General features: G+C 34.8%; 1 protein-coding gene across 5 annotated transcripts in view; it reads right to left on the bottom strand.

The window, feature by feature from the left end:
• The window catches only part of MAP3K1 (mitogen-activated protein kinase kinase kinase 1), a 73,349-nt gene that overhangs the window by 3,566 nt on the left and 53,874 nt on the right, over window positions 1-15,909 (bottom strand). For all 5 annotated transcript variants that reach the window (XM_039869968.1, XM_039869964.1, XM_039869965.1 and 2 more), the window contains 9 exons: window positions 13,538-13,659; window positions 11,876-11,967; window positions 11,408-11,597; window positions 9,833-11,117; window positions 9,315-9,467; window positions 8,480-8,642; window positions 2,619-2,750; window positions 1,098-1,240; window positions 260-391 (listed from right to left, as the gene is read on the bottom strand). In XM_039869968.1, coding sequence (XP_039725902.1) covers window positions 260-391; window positions 1,098-1,240; window positions 2,619-2,750; window positions 8,480-8,642; window positions 9,315-9,467; window positions 9,833-11,117; window positions 11,408-11,597; window positions 11,876-11,967; window positions 13,538-13,659 — 2,412 coding nt within the window. The remainder of the gene's footprint in view (window positions 1-259; window positions 392-1,097; window positions 1,241-2,618; window positions 2,751-8,479; window positions 8,643-9,314; window positions 9,468-9,832; window positions 11,118-11,407; window positions 11,598-11,875; window positions 11,968-13,537; window positions 13,660-15,909) is intronic.

Genomic DNA, 15,909 nt, shown 5'->3' with positions numbered 1-15,909 from the left:
ATATGTACATATGTACATATTTCATGCAGGAGCAATGATTCCGTATCTGCTAATTCAGTGTTCATAGCAACTTTACAGAACATAACTACTGGGAAGAATGAGAACTGTACATGCCGCCAACATTCACCACACCATATAAATTCCTGGAGATATATAAATATATACTTATTTCAAGGAAGCTATGCCTTTATGTTAGATTGATAGTTAAGGAGAACCTAACATGAAAATTTGCCTCCTGTCAATCTTAGCTCACAATTACCTTGAATATCAAAGCAAGATGATTGGAATGTTTTTCTGCATTCCAAGGTGGTTTAGCACAAGCCATTTCTATAATAGCACAGCCAACACTCCACACATCACAGCTCCTACCATACTGCTGACCTCTGAGTACCTGAAATAAAGCAGAGAGTTAACTTGGAAATGATTCGTTAAAAAATGAGAAAGTCACTCTATAATTATGGATTCCAGTTTTTTACTTTAGAGCAAAGCAAAGGTACCAAAAGCAATTTCATGGATGATATGCTGTCTCATTTATCTTATTTACAAGTTTAATCTCCTATGTAGCACAAAAGTATTTAGAAGAATTGTGAGGTTCTGAACAAGAGTCACATGAAACCACAGAAGCAGCCCCAGTGTACTTGGTAAACCATGGGGCAACAGGACAATCAACAATCACAAGAGATAAATATGAAGAGTTCTACATAAATATGAAGAGTTCTGAACACAACAGAAGAGGCCAATGTTTAAAACTTCTTCCACTGTTAATAAGACCTGCTTCTGTGTACTCATCTCCCTTTGGAATAGAGAACCATTTTTAAAACTTCTATTATGTGTACTTTGGGTTTAATACAAAATACCTACTATAAACTAACCAATTCTTTATTATAAACAGCCTTTAAGCAAATCTATTAAGGCAAAGATTGAAGGGGTTAAAGTTCTAAAATCAAAGATATCATTAAAACCCTATTTTTAGGGCCATGGACTGACTTCTAATTGGTAAGCACATACTGGATAACACTGCAAAATAATTTGGTATAATGCTGTCACACAGAACTCAGAAATATTTTTTTTTCATCATACTCAAAGCTGCTTCTCACCTCAGGTGCCATAAATGCAATTGTCCCCAATAACTGTCCCTGAAACTCTCCTGCACCAGTTCCTTTTGATGCCAACCTGGCTGCAGCTCCAAAATCTGCAATTCTCAGTCTCTGACCTGTGCTGTCAATTAGCAAATTGGCACCTGTCAACAAAAACAGCAAATGACCTTGTATGTTAAAAACAAAAGGACAGATTAAAAACTCAGTAAAATACTACTAATTACATATGACAGTGATGAAAGAAATGGACTACATGTAAGAGGTTCAGAGAAATCTACTCTCCCTCCCAAATCACTTCATTTTGCTAAAGGCATGCAGGTTTCTACAGTGTAAAATTAATAAAATCCAGTGCCTCAGAGGGAAAATCTGACAAAGTATCAAGGCACAAGGAGATAAAGGCAGAGTTTTAGTGAAACTTTTAAGTGTTGAAAATCTTTAATATAATGATTCTAACAAAAATCTTAGAGAAAGTTCAAATTTTAGTGTGGTTTACATTTTAAGACCAAGTTCTGCTGAAACATACTGACCTAGACCAATTCAAATTACTGTAATTTCATAATTCCAGCTTAATATAAAAATGTTTAAATTACTTGTATATGCTATCTCAAATATTAAAGACATTCACGTCAGAAAACCAAAGTTGCGCTTAACTGAACTGCAAAAGTTTGAAAGGATTTTTCTTAAAAGACGTTTATAATATCCCAGTTATTCTAAATAAAACTGGGAACAGGAACTTTTGGGAGGCAGTACAGCATGAGACCAAGACAGGAACTGGAGACCTGGATTCTATACTTGGTTTGCCATCAGCTGGCAGTAAGATTGTGAAAAAGTCACAGCCTCTCTGAGGAAGTCAGATTATGTGATGCAGAAGGTTCTTTTGTTTCTAATAATTCTAGTTCTTTGAGTAACTCAGGAGAAACAATGCCCTAGTTGATTTCAAGTTAGAAACTGTCGCCCTTTCGGTCCTTGCACGTAGGGGAACAGGTCGTGAAAAAAGGAGGACCTGGTGTGCTACTGCCATTTCTTCAGTTTTGGATCCCTGCTCCTTCTGTAGGGCTTCCAACAGTGCCATGTTGAGACAGAGCATCCGGAGGTTCACAACCTCAGTGGTCCGTAGGAGCCACTATGAGGAGAGCCCAGGGAAGAATTTGCCATTTTCAGTGAAAAATAAATGGTGGTTGCTAGCTATGATGACTTTGTACTTTGGATCTGGATCTGCTGCACCTTTCTTTATAGTAAGCCACCAGATGCTTAAGAAATAAGAATGTTTTAGTTAATCCATGAAATTGATGTGAAGAGCATTTTAAGAGGTGCAGTCCCCTTGAAAAATGGATCATACTGTTGCACTTAACATACTAGATATGTTTGTAAACTTATGACATGAATCTTTAATGCTTCTCTGAAATACCAAATGTGATAACTGAAAAAAAAACAAAAACAAACCACAACTATCAACAAAGATCCAAGTTTCAAAATTATATTTGTTTTCTACTTGTTGCTAGTAAATAAAAGAATTCCTACCTTTGACATCTCTGTGAATGATCTGGTTTTCATGCAGATATGAAAGGCCACGAAGTAATTGTTCAGTATAGTTAATAACTACTGATTCCTTGAAGGCTCCATATTTACTGAGCAAATGAGCCACAGAACCCCCTATGAGACAAACATATAGTAATAATTAGAATAAACTTAAATCACACTAAAATTATTATACTTTGTTTATATAAGGTTGCACTATATGAGCTCACATGCACATTTGAAATGTTCAGTTTATACTCTGCATCAGAAATGAAACTGATTTGAAAACTAACACATTCCAGTAATCTCAAAACCTATTGTTTACGAGACATTTTCATGGAGTCATCATGAACTAGTTTTCTGGAAGATCAAGATTTCAGAAAGCTTTAAAAGATAATTTTGGATGCAAATATTTCTGAACTGTATAATTCACCTCTCTTTTCGACCAAGGTGTACAAAATGCCTTTCTTAAGGACTTAAGTAAACAATGCTAACTTGTTATTTAGCAGAAGGTAAAGAGAATGGGAAGAACCAGAAGGCCTAGACTTAGGTCTTCTTATCCTATTTACTACCTCTGATCTGAGACAAGTCACAAACTCAGCTGCATTTAAAAGTTTATAATCGTCAATCTAAATATCACAACCCAGCTACAACCAACATCAGAGAATAATATACTAAAGAACTGATCTGTAGAAGTTGAGGTTAAGATGGAGGGGAGTAGGTAGATCCTGGACTTACCTTCTCCCATGGGCACACCAAAACTACAACTAAATATAGGGCAACCATTACTGAGAATGACCTGAAGACTAGCTGAACAGAATTTCTACATCCAAGGATATAAAGATGATGACACACTGTGTTGAGTAGGAGGGGCACAGATGTGGTCTGGACAGGACCCACACCCCCAATGTGGTGATTCACAAATAGGAGGGATATCATAGCCACGGTGGTTCCCCTGAGGGAACCACATGGTGGTTCTCCCCATATTATGGGAAACATAATCCATAGCCTGAGGATAAGCCCCATCCACTGGCGTGCCTGTAGTAATCATGGCCCAACTACAACAGGAAAGCATACTCAACTCACACAGGGGACACCCCTGCAGCACCTGGCTCTGGTGACTAAGGGGGATTGTGCCATTGGGATCCACAAGGCACCTTCTACATAAGATCACTCTTACAAGACTGGGAGATGTAGGTGAACTACCTAATAGAACCAAACACAGAGAGAGAAGCAAAATGAGACAGAGGAATATCTTCCAAATGAAACAAAACCCCAGAAAGAGAAATAAATGAAACAAAGGTAAGCAATCTATCAGATAAAGAGTTCAAAGCAGTGGATATAAAGATGCTCAAAACTTGGGAGAAGAATGGGTGAACCAATCAGAACTAAGGAATAAAATCACAAATGAAAAATAGGCTAGAAGGAATCAATAGCATATTAGATGATACAGAAGAATGAATCAGCAATCTGGAAAACAAGGTCTTGGAACTCATGTAATCAGAACAGCGAAAGGAAAAAGTAATTTTTTAAAATGGGGATAATTTAAGGGACCTCTAGGACGACATCAAGCATACTAACATTCATACATTAAGGGTCCCAGAAGGACAAGAGAGAAAGGGACAGAATCTATTTGAAGAAATAAAAACTGAAAACTTCCTTTACCTGATGAAGGAAACAGACATCTGAATCCACGAAGCACAGAAAGTTTCAAACAAGATGAACCCAAAGAGACCCACACTAAGACATTTCATAATTAAAATGCGAAAAGTTAAAAGTCCAAGGGATAAAGCAGCTAGTTATGTACAAAGGAACTCTCATAAGGCTAGCAGTTGATTTTTTTTCAGCAGAAACTGTGCAGGCCAGAAGCAATTGCACAATGTATTCAAAGTGATAAAAAGAAAAAGCATACACTCAAGAATACTTTACCTGGCAGGGTTATTCAGAATTAAAGGAGAGAAAGAGTTCAAGAGTTTTTCAAAGAAGCAAAAGCTAAAGGAGTTCATTACTAAACTGGCTCTAAAAGAAATGCTGAAAGGACTTTTTTAAGCAGAAAAGAGGAGCCCAAAACTAAAAATAAGAAAATATAAGAAAGAAAAAAGCTCACTGGTAAAAGTGAACATTTAGTAAAAGTAGTAGATCAACAATTATAGGGCTAGTATAAAGGTTAAAAGACAATAGTAGTAAAATTGTGGGTATTTACAATAATTAAGATATATACACACACAAAGATGTAAAATAAGATGTCAACAACATAAAACATGAGGGGTAGGTGAGTAAAAATGTAGTGCTTTTAGAATGCATTCTAACTTAAGTGACCATCGAATTAAAATAAGCTGCTATAAAGACAGGTTGATATATATGAAGCTCATTACAATCACCAAAAGCAGTAATACATTAAAAAAATAAAAAGAAAGGGATCCAAACATAATATTAAAGAAAATCATCAACACACAAGAGAAGAGCACAATAGTAAAGAGCAGGGAAGAACTATAAAAACAACTAGTAAAGTGACAGTAAAGTACATACCTATTAATGATTACTTTAAATTTAAATGAATTAAATGCTTCAATCAAAAGACAAAGGGTAGCTGAATGGATAAAAAAAAAAGACCCATTTATATGCTGCCTACAAGAGACTCACTTCAGATATAAAGACACAGACTAAAGTGAAGGGATGGAAAAAGATATTTCATGCAAGTTGAAATGAAAAGAAAGCTGGAGTGGCAATGTATCAGATGAAATAGAATTTAAAATAAAGACTGTCACAAGAGACAAAGGACATTACATAATGATAAAGGGCTCAATCCAAGAAGAGTATATAACACTTGTAACATAGGAGTACATAAATACATAAAGCAGATTTTAATAGAGACGTAAAGGGAGAGACTGATAGTAATACAATAATAGTAAGGGGTTTTAACAACCCAGTTACATTGATGGATAGACCATTTTGACAATCAACAAGGAAACACTGGCCTTAAATGACACCTTGCACCAGATGGATCTAATTGATATTTTTAAAGCATTTCACCCAAAAGCAGCAGAATATACATTCTTGTCAAATGCACATGGAACATTTTCCAGGACAGACCACATGTTAGGCCACAAAACAAGGCTCAATAAATTTAAGAAGACTGAAATCATATCAAGCATCTTTTCTGACCACAGCAGTATGAAACTAGAAATCAATTATGAGAAAATTGGAAAAAAACACAAACATGGAGGCTAAACAACATGCAGCTAAACAATCAATAGGTTAATGAAACCAAAGAAGAAATCAAAAAATACCTTGAGACACGATGAAAACAATCCCATTTATAATTGCATCAAAAATAAAATACCTAAGAATAAATGTAACCAAAGAGGTAAAAGTCCTGTACTTAGAAAACTATTACATTGAAGAAAGAAATTGAAGATGATACATAAATGGAAGAATGCATCATGCTCATGGATTGGAAGGATTAATAAGGCTAAAATACCCATATTACCCAAAGCAATATACTGACTCAATGCAATCCCTGTCAAAATACCAATAGCATTCTTCTCAGAATTAGAATAATCCTAAAATTTATATGGAATCACAAAAGACGCCTGAATAGCCAAAGCATTTTTGAGAAAGATGGTCTCTGATGTCAAACTATACTATAAAGCTATAATAATTAAAACAGTATGGTACTGGCATAAAAAACAGACACATTGGATGTGGTTCCATAGTGTAGCAGCAGTTAGCACATCTGCTTTACATGCAGAAGGTCCTGTGTTCACGCCCCAGTGAAGTCACAGCCCATGGTCTATAGCCATGCCACCCTGAACAAGCCCAATGTCTGATCTTGGAAGCTAAGCAGGGTCGGGCCTGGTTAGTACTTGGATGGGAGACCAGGTGCTGTAGGCATTAATAATGATGATGATAATAATAATAATAATAATAATAATAATAAAAAAGACACATAAATCAATGGAACAGACTCAAAACCCCAGAAATTAACCTACACTTACATGGTCAATCTACAACAAAGAAGGCAAGAATATATGATGGGAAAGAGACAGTCTCTTCTCAATAAAAATGGTGTTAGGAAAACTGGACAGATACATGCAAAAAATGAAGCTGGACCACCCTCTTACACGATATACAAAAATAGACTCAAAATAGATTAAAGGTTTACATGTAAGACCTAAAATCATAGAACCAGAAAAAACATAGGCTTTTTGACATTGGTCTTAGCAATATCTTCTTGGATATGCCTCCTCAGGAAAGGGCAACAGAAACAAAAATGAATGGGACCACATCATACAAAAGCTTTTGCACAGTGAAGGAAATGACCAACAAAATGAAAAAACAATCTACAGAATGGGAGAAGATACTAACAAATGATATATCTGATAAGGGGTTAATATCCAAAATATATAACGAACTCTCACAACTCAACATATAAAAACCAATCCTATTAAAAAATGGGCAGAAAATGAAAACAGTAATTTGAAAAAGATATACGTATGCATCTCTGTTTCACTGCATTATTTACAATAGCCAAGATATGGACACAACCTAGGTGTCCAACAATAGATAAATGGATAAAGATGTGATGTGTTTGTATGTGTATATATGTATGTATATGTAACATATATATAATACATAATATATATAATGGAATATTACTCGGCCATAAAAAAGAATGAAATTTTGTCATTTGCGACAACATGGATAGACCCAAAAGATATTATGTTAAGTGAAATAAGTGAGAGAAAAACAAATACCGTACAATTTCTTTTATATGTGGAATCTAAAAATAAATGAAAAAACAAAACAGAAACAGATTCATAGATACACAGAACTGATGGTTGCCAGAGGGGAAGGGGTGGGAGGATGTGTGAAAAAGGTGAAGAGGAATAAGAGGTACAAACTTCCAGTTATAAAATAAGTCACAGGGATGTAATATGCAGCGATCCTCATCCTTTTTGGCACCAGGCACTGGTGTTCCTATGAGAATCTAATGACTGATGATCTGAGGTGGGTGAGGCTGTGATGCTAGTGCTGGGGAGAGGCTGCAAATACAGATGAAGCTTCGCTCATCCGCTGATGTATATAACACAGAGGAAAGGTCAACAATATCTTAACTTTGTATGGTGATAGATGATTACTAAACAGTGTAGTAATTGCATCATGAGGTATATAAATGTTGAATCACTATGCTGTACACCTGAAACTAATGTAATATTGTATGTCAACTGTAATTCAATTTAAAAAATTGATTTGTAAATAGAAATATACTCTTCAAACACAAAAAAGTATGAAAAGTTAAACCAAGCACTTATCTATTCATTCATTGTACCTTGTAATTTATTTTACTGTATACTCTGCATAATACAACATAAAATGCAGTCTTTATTTGTTCAAGTACATGACAAGTTTTAACTTTATGCCTCAGTGTTAACTTACAATAAAATTTTCAAGTTATATCTTAATTTTATTTTTATATTGTCATCTTAAAATATATCTTACACCTGTCCAATTAATGAGGGACACCTGGAAAAATATGGATCTTATACATAGCAGGCTTAAAAAAAATCATTCCTATAAAACCATGCTAAACAATCATTTAAAAAGAAATACTAAAAAAGTTTAAAAGGTAGTGGTAATGAATGTTTATATTTAAATAAAAGACAGTGCTCGCTTCGGCAGCAGATATACTAAATGAAAGACAAAGTATTTACAGTTCATCCTACTATGTTAGGGGTGATTTGCTTTTAGAAATCTAAACTATTTAATAAAAATTAGTGTTCATTACAATGTTTTTCCTAAATTTAATATCAACACAAAATTAAACCTGTGTATTAATTTTGTAATTTAAAACATGGACATACCTGCCATCCATTCGATGAAGAGATTATAATTGCTCTTCTCACATGTGGCTCCCAACATCCTAATGATATTTGGATGATTCAGATGGCTCATCATTCTTATCTCTTCTCTTAATGCTTCCACTACTTCTTCTTGCTCAGATGATGTATTTCTGACATACGTCACCTGTTTCAATAAACGTATTACAAAGTTTTGCTTTCTAATGAGTTTCTATTTACAGTTTTTACTAACAATCTGATCTAAAATGGACAAATCCAAATGAATACATATTAATAGCAGATGGCATTTATGCTCATGCATGCAATGTAAATATATTTTAAAAACCTATTCAAAGTCATTTATATAAGATTCTAGCTTAAGAAGCAGTGAAATATCAGGAAAATGACAAAAAAATTGGGACATAGTCAATCCTCCAAAACTGTCTGAAAACAGAGTAAAAAAGAGAGAAAAGCCCAATCATGGGAGAAGAACCAACATGATTTAAAAATGAAAGCTTTATAATTTTCATATCTTGATGAGCATGTTCATTATAAAAAACCATAGAAATTCCAAGGTGACATTGCATCAGAAGAGTATGAAACGATACCTCTACTAACTATAAAAAGCACAAAAAACAAAACAACCTGTATAAAGCCCATCTTGATGTCGCATTTTATAATAATCATGCTTCAGCTTTTAAATAGAATTCATGTTTTTGGTGCTTTGGTAACATCTACTTTGAAATTTAGGTTTCTGAAAACTTAAAGTACATATACACAGGGACATATCCTTTATTCTTTTTATTTGCTTGTTTCATTTTTATAATTTTAATTATTTATATGCTTACTAGATATTTACCTGTTTAACAGCCATTAAAGTTCCAGTTCCCACATCTTGAGCCTGGTAACAAGAAGAAAATGCTCCAAGACCTATCTGCTGACCTTTCAGCCATTCAGTGTCTTCTCTGTAAGGTTGTTTTGCTTTGGTATGTCCTGGCAGAGTCTCTGGTGTCTACATATTAAATGAAAGCAATCTTTTTACTGTTACGTTAAAAGAGTAAGAGTTTGTGAAATTAGCCTGGCAAAGTATTATTCTTGTTCAGTCTGGCTTCTCAAACCACCTCTAAACTTGACTTATGAATGAAGGTACAGTGTTGGTGACCAATGTCAAATGCAAAAGTGATTATTATAGTATCAACCAGAAACATCTTTGAAATAAGCAAGGGGTATCTGTGTTCAAATGTTACAAACTTTGTATAATTCTATGTGAAAAACTTGCTTTTCTAACAAGTAACTCATGTTAAAAGCAGCATTGCTGAATTAAATTTATTTTAGCATGGTCCAAGGAAACTCTGGAACCTTAGACTCTATACTTACATCCTGTTGAATAATGATGATATCTTCTCCATTTTCAACCTGTAGTTGAGGAACTATGGGGAGGGCATCCTGAGATGCTGACATTGCCATGGCAATTGCTAACGCTTCTTCTTCTTCAGCTTCCATCTTTTCTTTGCACTTTTGATTATGATTCACATCATCTTTGTAGGTATCATCATTTTCATCCTTTTCAGGAGAGAGGACAGCAACTTCTGACTTAAAAGTGACTGTTGTGTCATTTGAGGGCATAGACGCTTCAAGAAGGTCCTCAATACTAGAGTTGAGTTCTGTATTGACATCTAATCTGCATTTCTCCTCCACTGGGGTGAACACTGTCTCGTCACTAGGTATCACAGCATTACTACTGTTGCTGCTACTGCCAAAGCTGTCATCACATTTGGAAGTACTGTTTAAATCAAGTGTCATGCTATTTTTTGAGTCATCTCCCTGTTTACTTGTATTACCTGGGGTAGGTCGAGATGGCTTTGGCCTGTGTATATTACTGGAGGGCAGGGGTCTTGACTGAGTAAAGACTGGGGAAAGTTTATCTGAGTCTTTGTTTTCAGAACAGTTTCTCTGGAACTGTAGAGAAAACTTGCGCTGTGTTTGAGGAGATGCAGAAGGTATTTTGCAGGGAATGAATCCCTGAGGTCTATGCTTAGAGACATCTGTTGTGGTGCCAGCTGGTACAGCTGGGGCAGATGAAGAAGGGGTTGACAAGGCTGGGAACATTAATTGGGAATGATGAGATAAAAGAGATGAGTTCAAACACTGACTGTGGGGTCTGCCTTTTGTCTGAACCATTGGCTTTGGTTGCTCCATCGTTGCTGTTGAACTAGGAAGTCCTACCGAAATGCTGGCCAGTCTGTCAGAAATGTCCTCCGAACTGGCACTCAATTTTGTAGCACACGATCTTTTTCCAGTTTTCTCTAAATGGTCTGTGCACCCAAGGGAACTATTCTCTGTGGTTTCTGGATAGCTGTTAAGGACAGATGCCTGCAAAAAGCTGTCATGTCGACCATCCAAAGTGTCTTCTATGCCCAGCTGGATGGCCTCAGCGATTTCCACCTCATCTGCAATAGCCATCAAACGACGACGCATCCTGGTAAAATGAGTGGAACTGGACACATTCAGCATTTCTAACAGTTTTGAAAATACGTGGGGTACGGCAGTAACCATTCTTGCAGAACTCAAATATATCCTTCGGGAGAGTTTACCAACCATCGAGTGGGAATTATCAATGGACTGCAAAGCAAAGGTTAAGAGGGACAGCAGCTTCTTATACCTGAAAGAAAAAGAACACATTCAATTACTAGACAAGTTAAAATTGCTGCAAAATATATACAAATAAAAAGATGGTTTTAATTTAAAGCTTGTACATTTTGAGAAAAAAATATATAACTACTTCAGTACAAAGGTCTATAAATTTCTAACTAGCTTAGACTTCAGGTTTATATTAACCAAATAGTAAGGTATTAGAAACCTACATACATGCTGTAATTTCTGAGTCTTTCTTGGGATATGGAATGGGTTGCTAGGCAGAGGAAAGTAATATATTTTCAGAAGAAAACTTACCTGACTTCAACAGGCTCAGCTTGTGAAACATCTGTACTGACAATATGAGGGTAAAATTCAGCAGGAAATTCCAACAGCAGTCTATCTATAAGACAAAGGCGGCCCAGGAGTTCTTGCCAGTTGTTTGGTTCAGTTTGGTTTCCAAGAATACAATTTAAGACATAATCAACACCACCAATACCAATGGATCCTACAAAAAGTAAAGTGAAAGTAAATAACTGAAAAACAGTGGTATTAAAATCTAAAACAAAACGTGATCAGATGGCATAAGGCCAACAAAAACACTGAATTATATCAATTTTAAGAATTTCAGATTCATATTCTATTTCTAATGTTACAGCTAACTGAATCAATTTACAAAATTACTTTGAAATCCTGTAACTTCCCTCTAAGAGATTATGAGATTAGACAGTCTGCTAAGGAAAATGATGAAACATGCTAGGTTGATTTTAAGTAAAAAGTTATTACCAGCTTTTAGTATTTCTCTGCCAACTGCCAACTCTCCTGCTTGACCTTTGCATAATTCCAACAGTGTTGATATAGACAGCTGACTTGTACGACTAAAAGTGAAAGAAAGCAATGTCAGACTTGAATCTTGGATAAAATATACATTTAAAAAAGGGTAATAATGTAATGCCTTGGGAAAAAAATGTTTTCAGGAGTGTCTGCTGATCCACCACTGAAATCGCATTAACAGTGTCACTATAAATAATAATATTATTAGATCTAATTTCATAAATTTTACCTTATCTTCTATGTTAAGCATAGAATCTACACTTCTGGCTCTTAGCAAGAAGTGTAGCAAGTATTGATTTAAATATCAAACCAGATAAGATAAAAGGCCTATTTTCATTATCTTGTTATAATAAAAAAAGAACACTCATTTTGATTTCTGAATTTGTACTAAGAATCTTCTCTTGAATTAAAAACAAAATCTTCTTATTCCAAACCATTATATCCTCTTATATATCCAAAGAGAGTTTCAAATATCAAAATATCTCTTTTTTAATTAAGTATTATGATGTTCAGGCAACCAGGTAAACGACGTAACTTTAGAATTTCAGAAAGTGGACAAAAACATTGAAGTTCTCAGAAAAATACCTATTCCAATATTGAAAAATGACAGGATTTTTCTATGCATTTTGCAAATTGTTAATTTGCCTAATTTTTTTCAGATATTACAGTATTCTCTATAAGCAATAAGAAAATCTCTTAATATTTTCAATGTGTAGGCTTGTGCAGAGAAAACAGTGGAGGCAGAAAAACAGACTTCATGGGATGAGAAACAAGTCAAAGCTAAGTACCTAAGTTTTGAGACCTTCTATGAATTACATCATGTGACTTAGGGAGAAAGACAAAGGCTGGACTGAGAAAGCTCTAAATGGGTGTAATGGCAGAGGCAAAATGAGGGCTATTCAGTGCTTCTTACTGATGAGATGAGAACTACCAAACAACTGTTTACTGTAGCTATGCTTATTTAATTAAAAGTGATCTTTTCCTCCCATTTTATGGAAAGGGAAAATTAAAAGAACTAGTGGTTTAATAAAAGCATACCTTATGCTCATTTTCACTTTTCTACCTCATATTTTTACTCCTCCAGTTAGGGTTATTCTTATTCCCTACAGATTTTTAAGGATATTGAAGGAATATATGGAATTTTTTTAGGGGAGGGTGTTGTATTTTGATATAGACTATCATTAAAGAAAAATTCCATTACACTGAAAATAATGAATTGGGTTTTTTTTTTTTCGTTCTGATAATAAAGCAAAGCAGGTATGCTTTTATTGGTTCCTATCCTGTGTAACTCATTCTTTAAAATGAGGGGGGTGTGTGTGTGTATACAGATATATATCAGCTACTGTTCTCATCGACTGGACTTCATATTAAGAATATTACTTTAAAATAAAAGGGAATCAATCACAGTATAATAATGTGGAGGTCCATGCAGTCTGTTAGCCCAGTTTTACTTGCCATTAACACTTCTCCCTGATCCTTAAGAGCTTTATGTGTTATATTTTAATTTCAAATCTCACTTAGAAAATAATGTTCAAAGCCTCATTTAAGAAATATATATCAAGTACTCACTAGGTGCTAAAGAAGGTTTGAAGCAGATCATTGGTAAAGCCTTACCTATTGGCATCTGCGCACTTGACTAGGATGGTATCTACAACTGGCCGGAGAAGTCTCTGCAGTTTGATTCTTTCTGCCAAACTATGGCAAGGAGTATATACTAGCATGGCTCTCAACGTTTTCTGCAGGGGGAATAAAACTGAAGGTTGGTTTAATTACATTTAAAAAGCATCAGAAACAATAAGCTCAATCTGAGACAATTTGAGAAACAAAAATAATGATAAGAATAGATTGTAACCCATAAGTAAGAATCTGTGATACAAATAAATAATTGAATAAATAAATAGATGGGGAAGAAAGGAACTCTGAACTATGTCTGCCATTTTTGAAAGTCTGAATTAGTTTCAAAACGAAAAGTTTAAAAAAATATTTTAAAAAGAAAATGAGAACAGGAGCCAACTTGATAGAGCTCCCTAAGACCAAAGCTGGAATAATTTGAGCAACAAAATAAGTGATGACAGATAATAGTGGATTAGGACTCACAAAATAAAATAAATATCCATGAGTCTATATTGATATAAATAAAAAACTGAATGAACACATAAACTGGTAGAAGAGACAGCTCTTCTTTACAGAATTCCAACTAATTAATGTAGAAGGAATGAAGGAAATAGAAAATCACCATTAGAACACCACAGTAATAACTGCTGTAGTCAAGACAACTGACAAATGCTAAAATCAGTGGCAAAATTTTGAAGAGAAATGGGATAGCTGTATAGTCTCAAAGTATCTCCCCATGACATTTATAATAGTAATTTTACAGCGAGAAACCCAGATTTCACCTTAAGTGATAAAGGTAGCATCACCAGTAGTAAGACACATTGATATATACTCCCTGACAGGATGCACTGAGAAGCGAATATCACCTTTGGTATCCTTGCAAAAAATGCATAAACTCAATCTAATCATGAGAAAATATCAGATAAACCCCAAGTCAGGGACAGTCTTCAAAATAACTGGTTGGTACACTTCAAAAGTGTCAAAGTCTATGATACACAAGGAAAGATTGAGGAATTATTACAGTGGACATGATAGCTAAATGCAGTGTGAGATCCTGGATTGGACCCTAAAACAGAAAACTGGTGAAATCTGAATAAAGCCTGCAGTTTAGGTGTAAAGGACATTATTGGGACAATTGGGGATATTTGAATATGGACTTTACAGTACATAACAGTATTGTTATTAATGCTAAATTTCTCATGTCTGCTGATTGCACTGTGGTTATACAGAAGAATGTATTTTTTCTTAAGAGATACCTCCTAAACTATCTGAGGTGAAGTACCATGATGCCTACAATAACTCTCAAATGGTTCAGCAAAAAATTGTATATGGGGAGGGAAGGGAAAAAAGAAAGGGCAAGAGGGAAGGGAAAGTTCTAATAGTAGGAATGATTTCTGCTTCTACTGTACCTATAACACTAAATAACTATAGAGGACTCAGAATATAGTATCATTCACAGAGTCTCTGCAATATAAGAGCTCATAAACTTGGGAAACCATCTGAACTTAAGAAGAAACAATCAGACAGTAGGGCAGTATATTGAGCAGTCAAGTAATGTCTGAAGGTTTATGACAGAAATAGTAAGAGGAGGTAAAAAGTTGAGCCAAGAACTTTGCTCTTTGTTCTACAATATGCTGATATTTATACTATTCTGTAGTATGTTGGTCCCTCAAGATGCTACATGAAAAAAACAGATCATGTTAAGATAAATTTGAGAAATAGTGCATCCTACCCTTTGATCTTAGATTCCCAATATATATTAGCTTATTGAAGGTTCCTAGAAGCCTTTCAGTGAACAGACCCATTTAACCTCATGTAATTTAGTATTCATCAATTTTAAGAGAGCACAGAACTCTTCTTCAGGGGACTTTTCAAAATCCTGCCAAACTTCCACAGAGTATGCTTTAGGAAATGCTGAAGCAACAGTAACCTCTAACAGGTTCTTACTGGGGAATAATCAAAGTAGTGTTTCAGGAATAATGGTGGCTAATACACAGTCAATGCTTTTACATTGTGCTAGATATTCTGGCTAGAGGTTTCTAATTCAAACCTAAGAGATAAACATTTTCACTATTTTGTAGGTAAGAAAGCTAAAGTTTAAGTTTTCTAAGGTCACTCTTCTAGCAAATAAGAGAACCTGAATTTGAATCAAAGTCTCTATAATTTTAACTATATGTCCAGATTGACTGTGCTAGTTCCAATTTAACTAGCAGATTATTCAGGTATCACAGTTTGGACCATAAATTATGAGGTCACTAAATTCTGACTCCGTGTTCATATGCTATACAATGTCTCAAAAAGAAGATTCATTAGGCATAGTTGTTATAGATTAGAAAAAGATCAAAAGTGAAAGCAGAGAAATTAATGAGTTT

This window comes from Pteropus medius, unplaced genomic scaffold, assembly GCF_902729225.1.
Source record: "Pteropus medius unplaced genomic scaffold, Ma_sr-lr_union100, whole genome shotgun sequence".
NCBI lineage: Eukaryota > Metazoa > Chordata > Mammalia > Chiroptera > Pteropodidae > Pteropus > Pteropus medius.
This window is presented reverse-complemented; position numbering and strand designations above follow the sequence as displayed.